At 51.6% G+C, this 17,141-nt stretch overlaps 1 protein-coding gene across 1 annotated transcript in view; it reads right to left on the reverse strand.

The window, feature by feature from the left end:
• Nucleotides 1–15,168, reverse strand: part of ONECUT2 (one cut homeobox 2) — a 71,911-nt gene extending 56,743 nt beyond the window's left edge. The window contains exon 1 of the mRNA XM_063295794.1: nucleotides 13,641–15,168. Coding sequence (XP_063151864.1) covers nucleotides 13,641–14,826 — 1,186 coding nt within the window. The 5' untranslated portion in view covers nucleotides 14,827–15,168. The remainder of the gene's footprint in view (nucleotides 1–13,640) is intronic.
• Between the last annotated feature and the right edge of the window lie 1,973 nt (nucleotides 15,169–17,141).

Consider the following 17,141-nt stretch of genomic DNA (forward strand, 5'->3'; position numbering starts at 1 on the left):
TTTTCCTTAAGGCTGAGCCCAATTCCAACTGCTGGGTGTCATCGTAACAGAAACAACCACCCTTCATGAGAAGCAGGTATCACGGGGTGCTTTGTGGACTTCCCATCCTGCTCTTTCATGGGGTGCTTCAGGTAGCTCGGCTTGATCTCTCGAATCCAGTGCTTTCTGCAGCTCTCAGAACTGGCTGCCCTCTAGATGGCAGCAAGGCAATACAGGAAACATGACCCCTTGGCTGCCATCTAGCTGTCCTTTGGATTTCTACTGCCCAGATCTGGCAGCCCCACTGCAGTTCCTCCAAACTCAGGACTTCTGGAATCTAGGCTTCCAGCACATCAGGAGAAAGGCTGAACGACAACATGCCCTGAGAAGTATATATTATGGTTGATTGTTTGATTAACCATGTGCCATCAAGTTGTTTTAGACTCCTAGCAACCAGACAGATGGATTTTCTCCATGATGATCTATCCCTAACCTGATCTTTCAGGTCCCCCAATAGTGCACTCATTGCTACTGTAACTGAGTCCATCCACCTTGCTGCTGGTCATCCTCTTTCCTTCACCTTTCCCAGCATTACAGCCTTCTCCAGAGAGCTGGGTCTTCACATAGTGTGTCTGAAGTGGGACAATTTGAGCCTGGTCATTTATGCCTTGAGGGAGAACTCTGGGTTGATTTGTTTGATGATCCATCAGTTTGTTTTCTTGGCTGTCCACGGTATTCTCAGGAGTCTTCTCCAACCCCAGAGTTCAAAAGCATCAATAACCTTCCTATCTTGCTTCTTCAAAGGCCAACTTTTGCTTCCATAGTGTGTCATAGAGAATATGATTGCTTGCATGATTCTGAACTTTGTAGGTACAGACCCATTAGGGCATTTGAATATCTTTTCCAAGGCCCTCAAGGTTGCTCTACCAAGAGTCTGTAGCGTATTCCTTGACTGCTTGTTCCTTTACAATTGAAGGTTTTGTAAAACACACACACACACACATCTTGATTTATTAAGAGCTTAGTGAATTTACATCACCGATTACGGCCCTCCCCCGCCCCCTTCTGAACAGGCTTAACTTAGCAATGAATCTCCTCCACATTCCCATACACACCATAAATGCCCCCTTTGCTTGGGTCTCACCTGCCATGTGAACCCTGGTCTGCGATGCTTTCTTCAGAGCGAGAACCTCACTTTAGAAGAGGCTAGGCGGGGATCAGCCCAGCTTGGAGGCAAGCTCTGCTGCTGAGCTCAGGGCCGCTGGCTTCTAGGAAAGCTTTCAGCCAGTTCAGCTGGTGGAATGGGACTGAAAGAGGCCAGTTACACTACCCCGTTGGGACAGATCATCCGGATCTGAAATAGACCTCACTCTCATTGGTTTGAACGGGAACTCACCTTTTGACTCAGTAAAACGGGGCGTCTAGTATTAATAGGGCTACCAGACCGGAGCTGCAGACCTCCAGAAGACCGTTAGGTGGCAGCAAAGACTTTTCTCGGTTGCCATCTCGTGACCGTCCGCAGTTTTGCACCCTAGTGTAGGAAAAGCCGCGTGTGCCTGCTCGCAGCACGATGCCTGGAAGACGATTTCCACATGCACAGCGTGAATTACTACCCGAAACACGTCTGAGGTTTGTCCAAACATACAATTCAGGTAAGCCAAGTGATTTCCAAGAAAGGGGGCGTCCTTTTCGTCTGGTGTCTCTTTGTTAGGGCTCCCGGGCCTGCAGGGATTTCAAATCCCAGAATCCCCATCCTGCTTGAGCTTGGCCGGCCGCCGGCTGGAACTTCCCAAAGCAATAGTCCGGACACGTTTGGGAGAGAATAGTTCACATTATGAGCTGCTGCAGAAGGCAATTAATTCCTCCGTCTCTGCCACGTGAATATGAAAATAAGTGGCAGCGAACTAGATTTTCTTTCCGTATAATTATTTTTTTGTATTAGTAGTAGTAGTAGGGATCAACTTACGGTCATAAATCAGATTCACACATTACAATACAATTTACTTTCAAATCAGTGCCGCGACTCAATACAACCTAAAGAAGGTAAGACGACTTTAAAAGGACTCGCGGCTTAGTTAATAGTTAAGAGAAAGAGATTTAGGATTATGCAATTTGGGTATCAATTACGAGGAAAGAGATGATTTGGAAACCTAAACGCCTCCTTTTGAAAATACTCATAGATCTGGCCCATAAAGCCTGGATTCATTCATCACGCTAAGCTCTAAATAAATCAAGATGGCAGAGCTTGCCCTGCAGTGGCAACTAAAGAGTTGCATGGGGAGGCACTCCAGGTACAGAAGGCTACACTAGGGAACAGGGCGTTGGCCCAACCAATATTAAAAATAAACTATAGTTAAATAAGCCACGGCTTAAGGTGATGTGAGAACTCAGAGGCTTATGCAGAAGAACAGCTTCTCTTAGGCATTAAAAATATTTTTGAACCAGTTTTTTGGGGGGGAGGGGATGAGTCCGAGGGCATCAGGGCCTTTTCACGCCTGACACCAAGGGGTAGACTGCTCCTTCTGAGTCTCCTCCCGGCATCCAATCGCTTTTCCTCCAATTGATGTCGAGGGCCCAGGAAGGAGGGGGAAGAGCCGTTCCTGCTTCCGAGGCGACCCCTCTATGTTTGGGGCCCGGGGCTGTTCCAAAGAATCCCCCACCCACCCGCCAAAGAAAGACTGCCGGGAGGGCGCCGGGAGCTTCTGGAGCGCCGAAGGGGCCCGGGCAGTGAAGACTCCGCGGCAGCCGCGCACATTTCGGGGAAAGGGTCGGCGGCGCCGGCCCCGAGAGAGCCGCGTGGCGGAGCGGGGCAGGCCAGCCACGCCGCTGATCCAGATGGGCGGGTGGAGACCTTTGATGCGCTTGCTGGGAAGGCGCGCGCCGCCTGCTCCTGCGCGCGCCCGGCCGCCCGCTCGCTCGCTCGCTCTTCCTGGAAAGACGCCGGGCTCTCGGGTTCCGTTTTGCCGATCAATGGGAGCGGAGACCCGCACGTTCCTCTGTTGTTGCCAGCATTAATGCGCTTTTAATCTTCGCAACATTATCAGCATCGATCCGCCTCCATAGACACACATCGGCTGGAGAAAGTGACACAAACGCAGAGGCGGACGAGAATAAATAGAAACAAATGGGAGGGGGAAGCCAAGAAAATAAAGCCCCCCCCCCGCCTTTCTTCTTTCTTTCTTTTCCTGGCTCCCCCCCCCCCCCCCCAATTTGTTTCTATTTATTCTCGTCTGCCTCTGCGCTTGTGTCACTTTCTCCAGCCGCTGCGCGCCTGTGTGGTCCAGCCAGCGGGTTTACTTTCTTCCACCTTTTCGTCGAGGGATCCGCAAATACGCTCGCACAGAAATTCCACGCCCCGCCCCGAAGGTTAATTCACAAAAACCCATTTTCCGACAGGGGCGCTTAAAAAGCAGTCGCTCGGCGGTTTCTCTGCCTAGTCCAGCCCTGTCCGTCCGAGGCTGAGATTTTCCACCTCTCCCCTTCTGCGTGGCGGTCACGGTTTTCCCTTTAGAGGCAAAAGGTGGGGTTCGCGCCTCGAACTTTCGACGGAGAAAGCGGGCGCTGGCGGCTGTCGTACCGCGCGAAGTGCGGCCTTGTCCCGACAGCGCAAGGATGATGTTTTCAGGCATCACGCCGAGCTGGGCTTTGTCTACTCTTGGCTAATGGTGCTTCACTTTGGAGCAGCTTGGAGGAATCCGAAAGAACGAGATTACCGGTTCGGTCCATTTCTCACTAATTTAGCTCAGGTGGTTTTAAATCATCAGACAGACAGATCCGTCCGTCCGTCCATCCATCCCCGGGAACAATCAATGGGGCCGGCAGGCATGTTTGACTTTTATTATTTCATTAATTACATTATTGCCTCTCTCTGGAAGCCGGGGCATCGGCAGGGTATGGTCAAAAATGGCAGCACAAGGGTGCAATCGGCTGCCATCTGCAAGAGAGTGAGCCTCCCTTCCCTCCCCTCCCCTCCCCTCCCAATGAATGAAGTCAAGGGCTCCAGTTGCAATGCCCACGCCCTGCACTAACTTATACCTCAAGAGCTTTCTTGTCAGTTCACATATTAGTGCATTTCAGGCAGTGTTCCTCAACCTCAGCAACTTTAAGATGTGTGGACTCCGACTCCCAGAATTCCCCAGCCAGCATGGGAGTCGGAGTCCACACATCTTAAAGTTGCTGAGGTTGAGAACCACTGATTTAGAGCCTTAGAAGATCCTGGGCAGGGAAGAAAGAGGAGAAAATACACAGGGCACAAGTTAGCCAAGGTTCATAAGCAAAGCCCCTTATCTTGACATGGGAGTTACGCAGATGGCACTGACACAGATTAAAGTCACTATTGCAGCTCAGACATGGGCATGTTTACTCATATTAGCCAATCTCTCCCCCCTCACCCAACAGAAAGCAAAAGCCAGACCTGTGCAAGGTCACTATTTCAAAAGTTCTTCACTTTTGGCCTTTAGATGGCCTTTCAAAACTCTTCTCAGAAGTCTGAGCAGAAATCTTCTCTAGGACTGGGTGAAGGAAACATAACAGCCACAGCAGAAGGGAGGGTGAGAAACAGACCCTTGTTCGAAAAAGAGTTAAGAATGTAACCCTTATTCCCAGAGTTGCAGACAAATCACTCATCACTGGGTGCACTTATGCAGGGACAATATCACAGCAGCCCTTAAGTCTCGTGGCAATTACCTGGAATTATTCCTATGAAAGATGTTTCCCACTGAGGTAATGGGTTGACATGCATGATGTGGCATCCTTCAGAATCATCACTGCCACTCAAGTACATCCCAGTGAAGCTGACTGTGACCACTAGGCATCCTTGCCAAACAGCTAATTCAGTATTTTGAAGGAAGCAGTGGTCATACTGTGCTGTTCACAGGCCTCTTTTTACTGGGAGTGTGCACTGGGGAGCATCTGCATACACATGGATGCTCAGCTGTTGACCTGTGGCCTTAATTCAAGCAGCAGCTTTTCTTGGGAGCATGTATTAAATCATTTTCCAGTTTCCATCTTCCGTATGCCCCTCCCCACCATAATTAGAAGAATGGCTCCGAATCAGAAACAAGCCCAAAGGAGGAAATAGACTTGGGGAAAGGGATTAAGCATTTGCTTCCAATTATTTCGCCACGTGGAATGGAATCATAAAATACTGCAAAGTTATCTTCCTGCAGGAAGAGGTTAGTCATAAATACTGTATCTTATTGTAGATACAGAATATATTTGAGTGTCAACTGCTGGGAAATAAAAGCAAGAGTGGATTATTATTGTTATTGTCATTATTATATCTTCCTTGTGAGGGCTATGATGGAGACAAGATACTGGATACACAAGATCTTCCCATTTGTGGTTACTTTTCCAAATTCAAGTTATGAAGGTTAAAGGCTCGTGCTGATGCAATTCTTTTTTATTAATTATGTTGTTGCTATTTAATCAGTACCAGACAAGAAAAATAATAACCTAGAGGCATCATCATTACCTTAATTGTTATCATACATGAGTAATGTATACTTCAAAATATATCATAAGAAGAAAATACACTATTAGAATATATAAGAAGACATATTTAATATAACTTCGCACTGGCATCAGTAAAAAAAAATAATCTTCCAGCTATGGAAAAACTGCAAGTTTTCATCAGATGCATCATTAGGTTAGTTAACGAAAAACAAGCAGACAAGCCCAAATCCCCAAACAAAACTTATGTGTTTTTTCATTGGAGCCCCAGATAATTAATTGTTAATGGACAAGTTTTATTTGTGTGAGACTGAAAGTTAACGGTACATCTGTTTATTTCTCCATGCCAGTCTGTTTCTGATACTGGTGAGTTATTGGATCAAGCAGTGATAAAGAAAAGATTAGGCCCTACCAGGAATCAGAATCAGCCAGCTCTCTCAGGAAGCAGATGCTGGGCACCAGAGGATAAAGGCAGGTGCTCTGAGTGCCCAAAAGTGTTCTCAGGTGTGGGGTGGTTGTATTGTTGCTGTCACTTAACATCTAGGTGAGGAATGGAAATTACACTATTCTGGCCTTCAGCCTATGCATGACGATTTCTGGAGCTGCAATGTCCATTTTGGTAAAAAGTGGTAGCTTTTGTTTCTTATTTCACAATCTCTGAGAAATCAAAAATATCTATCCTGAGTTTTGGGTAACATACACATTGATTTAATGTATCCAGTCAATCTGTTCAGAGGCAGCTGATGATATATTAAAATATTTTCCTCATTGGATCATGAGCAAAAGATAGTTACAAGAAGTATTAGACTACACCATAGAAATGAATCTTCTGTCATCCATTAGTTTAAATCAGTGTTTCTCAACCTTGGCAAGTTTAAGACGTGTGGACTTCAACTCCCAGAATTAGACTACACCATAGAAATGAATCTTCTGTCATCCATTAGTTTAAATCAGTGTTTCTCAACCTTGGCAAGTTTAAGACGTGTGGACTTCAACTCCCATAGAGTTGACTACATTAGACTACACCATAGAAATGAATCTTCTACACCATAGAAATGAATCTTCTGTCATCCATTAGTTTAAATCAGTGTTTCTCAACCTTGGCAAGTTTAAGACGTGTGGACTTCAACTCCCAGAGACTACACCATAGAATGTAGACTACACCATAGAAATGAATCTTCTGTCATCCATTAGTTTAAATCAGTGTTTCTCAACCTTGGCAAGTTTAAGACGTGTGGACTTCAACTCCCAGAATTCCCCAGCCAGCTTGGCTGGCTGGGGAATTCTGGGAGTTGAAGTTCACACGTCTTAAACTTGCCAAGGTTGAGAAACACTGGTTTAGATAGTGTGATGGAAAATAATGTTCACAGATATGACAAACATTCTAAGATGTTGATCTATTTGTTAACAACCCCGCTCAAACTCTGGCAATATCATCAACCATTTCTTGGCTGTTTGTGTTAGTGTAATTCTATAATACACATAGATGCTATGGGAAACACTTTCTATGATGAAAAGAAATTAATCTTTCCCACCTTGACAAAAAGGCAAAAACACAGTATTGACAGTATGATAGATCAAGACTTTTTGTTGGTGGGGGGTGAGGGGCTCTTTCAATGCAGTATTCTAAAAATATTAGAGGTAGCATTGTTGTAAAGACATACACAGATGTTAATATAAGTAGGTACTGCTAAAGTTCTCTCATCATATTTTGATTATGTAGATTTAAAGGTTATTATGAGAGTCTGTAAAATGAATGAAAAACAATTAGAGGTCAATCACCTGTACAGATTTTGCAGTGATTTCTCTGAAGAGGCCACAGAAAGGGAAATGGCTCTAGAAATGTATGTGCACGTCTACCCTGAAGATCTTGCACATGTATAGACCAGTTTGGACTAATGGTTAAGGCAATGGGCTAGAAACCAGGAGACTGGGAATTCTAGTCCCGCCCTAGGCCTGAAAGCCGGCTGGGTGACCTTGGGCCAGTCCCTCTCTCTCAGCCCAAGAGCCAATCAGGCGTAGTAGGAGAGTTCTAGTCCTGCCTTAGGCATGAAAGCCGGCTGGGTGACCTTGGGCCAGTCACTCTCTCTCAGCCCAAGAGCCAATCAGGCGTGGCATGAGAGTTCTAGTCCCGCCTTAGGCCTGAAAGCCGGCTGGGCGACCTTGGGCCAGTCCCTCTCTCTCAGCCCAACTCACAGGGTCGTTGTTGTGGGGAAAATAGGAGGAGGAAGGAGTATTAGGTGCCTTGAGTTATTTATAAAAATAATAAAGGTGGGATAGAAAATAAAATAAAAATAAATATTTAGACTCAGCTATCCCTTCACTAAGTAGTTCAGTCTTTAGCTTGGACACTGTGAGGTCCCCTTCCCGATCAAACAGTGATTCAGACAAAGTCAACTTAGTGTTGCAGTCCTAGCAGAGACCAAGTTGGAGGAGGTTCTGTGACTATTTTTAAAAAAAGTGTTGTTGAACTGCAACTGGAAGATAAACACAAATCTAAATCTAGATTCTGGTGGTAGCATTCAGACTAGCATTAGCAAAGAAATCTTGTTTTGCAATCCTTCTCATAATGACTTTTCTGATAGCTTTTTCTGCCAAAACTCCAGGGAAATGAGTATGTAAGGATACTAGACTGCTTTGCAAAAGTGGATGGCCAACAAAGATTCCCATAAGATTACATTTCGCTGACTGACCACTGTATACAAACAGATCTGTATGTGTCTTGCTGCCTATTCTCACCTTGCCCTAGCCAGCTGCCCTTTGCTTTCAAAGTGGCAGACAGCAAAAAGACTCCAGTATCTTGTGCCTAACCCTACGCTGTATTTCTGTCTGACTGATCCTGGATGAGCTGGTGGTATCAGACTGCAATATGATGCAGATATTATAATACAATTCCCCCCAAAAAAGCCAATTGGAGGGACGCTATCAGGCTTCAAGGGAACAAATGCTATAAACAAACCCAGACACTGGTTCAGTTACTATTTACTTTCAGGTCCTATTGATTTCAATGGGGAAGATTGAAGTGTGCCTTTAAATCCTCCCATCACAATCAATGGGACTTAAACGTGCCTAATTGCGACCGTAACTGTGCCATGCATTATTAAGTGGTCGCATCGGTCTCTCCCTCTATATATAGCGTTTGCACAGTATTCTCTCTGTCTCTCAACTCGGCAATCCGAGACTAGAGTTTAAGAGTCCATAAATAAAACCAGGGCCAAAGAAAATAATAATAATAATAATAATAACAATAATAATAATAAGTGTAAACAGCACTGAGGATGCAAAGTGTGCGCGAGCTTGCAAGCTGGATGCCCAGGAAGCTGGCGTCCTGTTTGCAGAAGTTCCGCGTTTGCATGCGTCAAAACATGCACCGGGGGACGGACCGGGGGTTCGTCTGTGAATCTGTGAATTAAGCGCCCATCTGATGCCCTGGAATTGCGCCGCGGAAGGAGAGGAGAGGAGAGCCTTCCCCCCCCCCCCCCAGCCTCCCTCGAGAGAGAAGGGGAGGGCTAATGAGAGGGCGATAATTGAGGCACCCCGGGTGTTGATCGAAGCCAGAGCTTCTTAAGGGCGCAAATATTATTCCTCGTTCTTGCAAAAGAAAGGTGCCACTCCTTGGTAATCAGCGTGGCCCGGCAGCGTGGGAGGACTCGCGCGTGTGTGTATATATGTGCGGAGGTGATGAGCTCCCTCTGAATGGCTTTTTTCGTATTCCTAACGGTCCCCGAAGTTGGGGATAATGGAGAGAGAATTTGCCCTTATCTTATCATCTTATAGGCCCGCGCACACACATTTATATATACTTTGTGCATACCTTACCGTGCTGACCTGGCCCTCCTCCTCTTCTTGTGCTGTTTCTCCTTCTAATTGAAAATCGTTAAATTTAGGGGGTGGGGAGGGGAGGACCGGGTCGGGGAGAGCGACGTGGCTAGTTTTGCATAAGTGTTATTTATCGCAAAGGTGAAAACAATTAACTGGCCTTTTCTCTGAGCGACTGGAGGCTCGAGGGACCTTTCACCACCATCACCTTCCTACAAGGCGGGTATAAAGCTTCACCACGTTGTTATTGTTATTGTTATTGTTGTTGCTGTTATTATTATTAAAATAACACCTACCGGACGCTCTCATTTTTTCAAAAGGGCGATTTCTGTCCGGGCTCAGAGCCTAAATCGACATTAAAAGTGGAAAGAAACCAGCCCCAACTAAGCGGCTCTTCTCGCCCTGTGGGGCTCGAACATGCATTTTTAATGGATCCAGGAAAGGCCGCGGTTGGGGAGGCGGGAGGAGGAGAGGGAGGGAAAGCAAGGCTCCCTTCTTCAAGGCTGCGCCCCAACGCGGCGGCTGAATTGAATCCGTCCCGCAACTGTGCCCCACCCCAGCCCTCGCCAAAGGGCGAAGTAATGTGGACATTGACTAGCCCGAAAGATGGGTTCCCCCAAGGTTAGAGATCAGCCACGATCTACTTTCGGCCTTTAGGGTTGTCCTGCTTCAGTCTGGTGCCTGCCCCAATCCAAACCAGTGCGGGCGCACGCACCCACCCAGTTATTCCCCCTTTGGCCCAGCTCGCCAGAATCTCCGAGATTTCTTTTAATAATTCATAGAAAAGGGGCTTTTGTTCTCTCTCCCCCCGCCCCCGCCCCCGCAGTTCTCCTCCCTGTTTTGCTGATCTTAGCAGAGACTATATTCAGACGACGCTATTTATTTTCGCCCTGAATCGGTTCTGTAAATTTCACTACGTGGATAACAGCGGGGTGGAAGAATGGAGCAGATGTCCCGGGCCCTACAAGAAAGGGACCCCACCATATGGTCCCAGGATCTGAAACCATCAGTTGGCAGAGGGCTTTGCGTGAGAGGTAGAAAACCTCATCCGTTCAAATACCTTCTAAAACAGGGTTCCTCAACCTTGGCAACGCTAAGCTTTGCTGGCTGGGGAATTCTGGGAGTTGAAGTCCGCACAGCTTAGCGTTGCCAAGGTTGAGGAACCCTGCTCTAAAGAAGTGATTTCTCCCCGGACTACCCGTTTTCCGGGCCATCGATGATAAGGGATCCAAACTTAGACAGAAAAGGGGACGGGACGGGGCCCAAAGGAAGATTCTGCCCTCAGGATAGCATTGGCCGTCTGAACAGAGCCAGGCTGCTTTGCAACAAGTGGGCCGAGGCTAATTCGAATAGCAGGCCAAATCTACAATCCGAATCGAGTGGACGTCTTCGGCCCTATCAATCGATTAAGGACCGCAGGGTCTCCAACAGCATGACTTTAACTGCAGAGGTAAAAATTAAACCGTCTCTGAGCCCAGACATTTGGCCCCGCAGACGAAGTGGGGGTTCCTGATGGATTTCAACCTTCCTCCTTTCGCCTAAGGAAGTTGGAAGCGAGGAGGCAGCCCAGCGATAGGGCCCTCCGCCGAAACGGGCGTCTTCCGCGGCGCTTACTCCAGGGTACCTCACGTCGCAGCCCCATATGGTTGCCCCGAAGCCGTCTCTGAAGTAAGATCCGCTCCTCCCCCGCTCTTCTTCAGCCTATTCTAGAATGAGGCCGTTTGAAGGTCAGCTGTTCCGAAAAAGCAGACCTTGTCTTCCCAATTGTGACTAATCCCACCGAAGACTCTGGCTTCCAAACAGGAATGCTTGAGGAACCCTAAGAAGGAATCGACGTGTGTGCGTTTCCCCCTACATTTCCCTTATTTGTAGCTTTTTTGAGAAATCAGATGAAAATCTGGGCATCCTTCCCCCCAGCTGGCACCGCAGGGGAAGAACCAGGTGATAACCGGGAAGCCAGAGACCGACCATAAACGGGGAAAGGATCTGCTTCCTCTGCCTCGCGCTTGGCTTATTAGGCTGGCTGATAACACCACGCAACAGCCTGGTCGATAGACATTTCAGACGTTTCTCACGTTAATTATCATCACTAAGCCCGAATGAGAAAGCGGAAAGTAGGGGAGGGGGAGAAAGGGGAGGGGAGGGGAGGGGAGGGAGGGAGAGAGACTGGAAACACCGTGTGTCCACCGATGGGCCCCAAACTGTCTAGTTAGGAAAAGGGTGACAAGCGTGCACACACACATCCACTCACCCCCACCCCCAAACAAAGGACGTCTATCTAGCTACATCTATCCCTTAACGCTCAAGCTTTCGGCAGAGCAAACTCGGCGTTTCCATCTCTCTACCACCCGCGTGAGTTTCCCACAAGCGAGCGACTGGGCTCATAATTAAACGAGCAGGAATGCTAATTAATAATAAATCACTGTAGACGTGCCAGATAAACTCCCCTCTTCCCTCCCTCCGGAGCAGGCTTTGCAAGCGCCTGGAAAGACCAATCAAGGCAGCCGGTGTGCAAGTACCCCTACATATGCACGAGAGATAATTAGGGAGGGGGGCATAGTGAGGACGGAAGGCGTAGAAAGGTTTAGAAGCTCAGTTCGTTTCAGCGAAAGGGATCGCTGGAAGCCGCTCGCTCGCTTTCTCTCCCCTCCCCCCACTAATCAATACCAGCCAACGATTAATTGCTACAGGCCAGAATCCATCAAACACAGGTGAATGAAGCAATTGTCAGAAATAGGCGGGATTCCCCCCCCCCCCGCATTTTCTTAAATACATTTGAAAACATTCCGGGATGGCCTCGTTCTGCAGGAACCCGGGCGGCTATAAACAAAAGAGTGCCTTGGATTAGAAGGCAACGCGTTGCGCTTGACAGCGGCGACTCTCTTAGGAAGATAAGGCGGTGGAAGAATTACGGTTATACCGGTGTGCATTCGTGCTCCCTCCCTCCCTCGTTTTGTTTTGTTTTGTTTTTTTATTTTTCCGGAGCAGGCAGGAGGCCAAACAGCGGTCGAATGAACGGCGTCTCCTGCAAGGCTCCTATTTGAAATCACACGTTTTCCTGTAGGGTCTCCCAGCTTTAGACCTTTACGCATCATCCGGCTAGGAAGACTGCCGGCCGCAGAGTCCACGTAGCCTCGCTAAGTTACTCTTTCTCAAAACAGATCCTCACTGGGGTGAGAAATGGGTACGGTGGTCTTTTCGCTAGACACCTCGCAGTCAGTCGCTAATGATCGAAACGTCTTGCCGGGTTAGAACAATAGAAAGAGAGAAGACGCCCCGCGGCTGCCACTAGAGGGTGCTCGCAAACAACTCGGCACACATCAAAAGAACAATATACCAACAACAACAAAAGTGATTGTTCTCTCACCTCCTCCTCCTCCGCTTCAAATATATCCAATCTATTCTGCGGAAAATAGCGCTCGTTTCTTCCACCCTCCGTCCCTCCCTTCCTCTAAAGCCCTTCCTCTGAAGCATTCATTTGGTGGCTTAAACGCTCAACGCCTCATTTTTCACAACCCAGTCTCGAATTTTAATTGATTCACACACACACACACACACACACACACACACGCACCCCAATGACTTTGAAATGATACACACAAGTATCTGGGACAAAGAGGAAAGGGAGTCGTCGGGGAAAATACACATTCCCACACCTATCCGCATAACCACAGACGCCCCAGGTAATCTTGCAAGCACTGTATTAGTTTTTAGCCAAGGTGAAGCCGCACTTTAGCGTCACGCTGCATCCGTGTCTAGCTGTCCACACATAAACACACACCGCTGAATGGGTCGCGAAAGCCAGGAAGGCGCCGCTCAGAAAAGGACGCGCCTTTTAAAGAACGCGCAGGGGTACCTTCCCTCTGCCCTACGCGGAGGGGGGAGGGAAGAAGACAGCCCCCTCCCTCTTCCAGAAGTTTACTGAGGGGGAATTGGGACAAGGCGCACACACGGACGCCTTTCACCCAAGGCAGCCCTCGCTCCTCCAGAAGATGTTTGCGTTCTGACGACGGCTGCTGGAAGGTTTTAACCCCCAGGGATAGGGAGGGAGAGAAGGTGTCGCCCTCCGGAACAACAGAAGCACCAGGTTCTAGACCACGATCGGAGACAGGTTAAAGGGAAGGCGTGTGAAGCGGGGGAGCAACCAAGGCGTTGTCTTGTTAGCATCCCCAGCGGAACCCGCGAGACAAGGGTCGTAGGATACGCGGCCAAGTTCAAACGCTCGCCTGGGCGCTCTCATCAGGAGGACCCAAGTCGCCCGTTCGCACGTGCAGAGCGCCCTCCTGGCCAGCCCGCAGCATGTGAACACGAGCCCTCCACCCCGAGAGCCACCTCTGGAAGTCAGGAGCTACGGGCGACCTCCTCCCCCCACCCCAAGGCAAGCCACTTACCCGCAAGTCTTAAGGCTGACATCCTCTGGAACTCGGGTTCCTGCAGCCATTTCCACATCCTGCGGAAGGTCTCCCTGCCCGATTTCAGTTTACTCCAAGGTTTAGGGTTCCTTAGAAGGTCTGAAAGGGTCCCCTGAGAACGGCACAGCACCCGCTGGGCGAAGATGGCCTGGGGGATGCTGTAGCGCTTCAGCTCGGCGGTGATTCTCTGCGCCACTTCTTTGGTGTTGATCTCCTCCAGCTGGCCCGAGTTGCTGACCTGCCCGCTCGAGGAGGAAGGCGGCCTCTCCCGGCTGGAGGCCAGGACGGGCCCGTGGGACTGCGGGTGGCCGCCGGGGTGGTGCATCCCGTTAAGGTGAGCCATCATCGGGGCCGGCGGGGTGGCCAGGCCCCTCGAGAGGTGCTGCTCGCCCCGGGCCAGCATGGCCGGGTGGGCCTCGAAGTTGGGGCTCAGCATCTTCTCGGGGCCGGCCGGCCCGTAGTTGTGAAGACCCTGCTGGGGGTTGTGGAGCGAGCCCAGGCCGTTGCCCAGCGGCGAGAGGCTCTGGCCCATGCCGGGCATCTCCTTGTAGGGCCCGTAGAGGTTGTTCATGGCCGGGAGCCCCCGCTCGTCGCGCATCAGGGTGAAGCTGCCGCTGACGTTGCCCGAGAGGCGCTGGTGCTGGTGGGGGTGGTGGGCGTGCGGGTGGTGGGCGTGCGGGTGGTGGTGGTGATGGTGGTGGGCGTGCGGGTGGTGGAACTTGTCCGAGACGGTGGAGATGGGCGGCAGGGGCTGGAGCGGCGTCAGCGTGGTGTAGGTGCTGGCCATGCCCAGGCCGGGCGGCGAGGAGTCGCAGGGCATGCTCATGGCGTGGTGCAGCGGGATGGAGAGCTCCGGCCGGTAGTCCCCTGCCCCGTCCAGCAAGGAAGCCATGCTGCTCACCATGGCCGAGCGCGAGGAGGCGGAGGCCAGCTCCTGGTGGGAAGGCGGCGGGCCTGGCGGAGCAGGCGGCGGCGGGTGCACCCGGAGCGGGCCGGCGCTCCTGCCCGGCGGGTGGTGGTGCGGGCTGGGGCTGCCCATCAACTCCTGCTCAGGGCCGGCCGGCCCGTGCAAGGGCCCCAGGCTCTCCATTGTCAGCTCTGGGTTCATGGCGCAGCTCTCCAGCTCTTTGGTGAGGCATCGATAGGGGGTGCAGGCAGCCTTCATTCAGTCCATGGGGCGAGGTGGCGGCGGCGGCGGCGGCGGCGGCTGCTGCTGCTCCAGGGGTGTGCTGGGCGGGGGCAGAGAGAGAGCGCGCTCCGGTGGCGGCGGCTGCTGCGGCGGCGGCTCCTTTCCAGCCGACCGAGCGAGGCTCTCGCCGCCTCCTGGGTGACGGCCGGGGCGCGCAGGGAGGGGGGTCGCTCTAAGGCCTCTCAGTTGTACCCGTGGAGGGGGGGAGGAAGCCCCCGGCCTTGCCGCGCCTCAGCCTGGCCAGCGCCGCGGCTGCCTCCTCGCCATGTCCGAGCCCTCGCCTGCCCTTCCGTCTTCTGCTGGGCGAGCGGGAGCTGTCCAGAGTTGCGCTCGCGCCTCGCCTCGCCTCCCACCCATCTAGCCCAGCCCCCGCGCGCAGGGGGCGGGCGTTCCGGTTCGATTGACGGGCCTCCTGCCCAGTCTGCGTAAGCCCTCCGAGCCGCCGGCCGAGGAGAGGGGGGCAGCCGCGGCGGCCCAGCCAATGGCGAGCCGCCAGGGGAGGCGCCGGCGACGCGAGGCTTCAAGCTTGCCTGAAGATTCCCAGGCACTGGCACCGAACGCCCCGGAGAAGCAGCGCGGAGGATTTAAAGATGCAGCGCCCTCCGGCTCTGCCTGGTGGCGGGTCCGGAGGTCGCCCGCGCTTGGGCACAAGCAGGACGCGTGCCTCGCACAAAGGAAGCGAGGGCGGCGGCGGCGGCGGCGGCATCGTGGGGGGCGGCCGAGCCACGCCCCGGAGCTAAATAGTAATAGTAGTGCTAGTAGTAGTAATCGCTTAGCTGGGTCTCCACAGACTCGCCTTACGCGAGGGGAGGCGGGCGGGGGTTTCTCCTTCTGCGGTCTCTGGGCCGCCGGGGCAAACGGGGCTCCTCTCTCCCGCCCTCCTTCTCGCCACGGCCTGGAATCCTGGTGCGTCGGCGGGCGACGTCCCGAGCGGCCCTTGCGCGGAAGCCCCCTGCTCGACCGCGCCGGGCCGGCCGCCGTGTGGAGCGCCGCCTTGCCCTGCCTTGCCTTCCCGTCCTGCGTCACGGCCGCCAGCGCGGGCTCGCGGGCGCGCTCTCCTCCCCGGGCAGGGGTTGCGGTTGGCGAGCGAGCGGCCCGGGGCTGCGGAGCGCTGCTCCACCGTCTCCCTCGGCCGCGCCTTCCCCGCGGCGGCTGGAAGGGACGCGGCGCTGAACTTCTCCCAACTTCGCTCCCGCACACAGCCGCCGGAGCGCGCCCTGGACTCGGGCTGGCGGGTCCTGCAACAGCCCCAACGGCAAACACCCGCGCCGGCGAAGCTGCGTAAATGCAGGGGCTCCTTCTGGAAGGGGATCTCCCTTTCCGAAGAGGCGCAAAGCAGAGGCGGGCCTTGGGATGAGCGGCTTTGGATCCTAGAGCAGCGTCCACCCGCGCTGCTCTTCAAGCAGAAAACCAAATGAAATAACCATAAAAAGCCCTTTCCAGAGAAATCGGTCCAGTGGATACAACATTATCATTAAGTGGCCGGGTACTTGGTGTCGAAAAGGGAGGTCTCTGCCCCGGGGACATTACGAACCAAGACTTTCCTCCCAGCGTGATGGATAACAGTCCAAAGCATCCCGCCCTAAAACGGTTGTGCTCCTGTCAACGACTGCTAAGTTATGATCCAGCCCACAGCTAACCTCCCCATGTGCTCATCTCTCTCCAGAACGAAAGGCGTTTTATTGATTCTACTGTTGGTCGTGGGCAACTGCTAAGAAAGGTTTGGAAGGCACTTCAGCGCCCCCCCCCTTTTCTGACGGCCCTCATTCCTTTAGGAAACAGGGAAGGGTCTTAGTTCTCTTCACTGCGTCTAAGCACCTTTACTCGGCAATAAACTTGGGCTGGGCTTCATACAGGTTAGTTAGACTTGCAGGAAGGGAAAAGCTAGAAGAACCTCAAGGGTTTTGCTTATTTGGGTCGCTTGGCTCCCTTAAGGTCTTTCGGTTTCGGAGAGGGAATGTGGGTCAAAGGCTGGCCCGGAATGTCTTTACGTTTGAAGTGTAAAAAATGTGCGTAGACCAATAATAATAATTAAAAGATTGATCCGTGTTTTTTAAACGAACGAACGAACGAACGAACTTAGTCTTTAAATAAATATTAAGGGCCGGAGGAACTGATTCGGAAGATTTGTAGGAAATGCAATAGCCCATTTTCAGCTGATCTCATTGGCTCGCAGATCTCTCCACTTCAGGCTGGGCCCGGGCCGCTTCCCAGGAAACAAGCCTAAGTCTGGGCCTACTCGGAGAAATAAAGAAAAAAGTGGGACGGTCTTTGAGGAGGCGACAGCAGAA

Source organism: Candoia aspera, chromosome 2 (assembly GCF_035149785.1).
Source record: "Candoia aspera isolate rCanAsp1 chromosome 2, rCanAsp1.hap2, whole genome shotgun sequence".
In the NCBI taxonomy this organism is placed as follows: Eukaryota; Metazoa; Chordata; class Lepidosauria; order Squamata; family Boidae; genus Candoia; species Candoia aspera.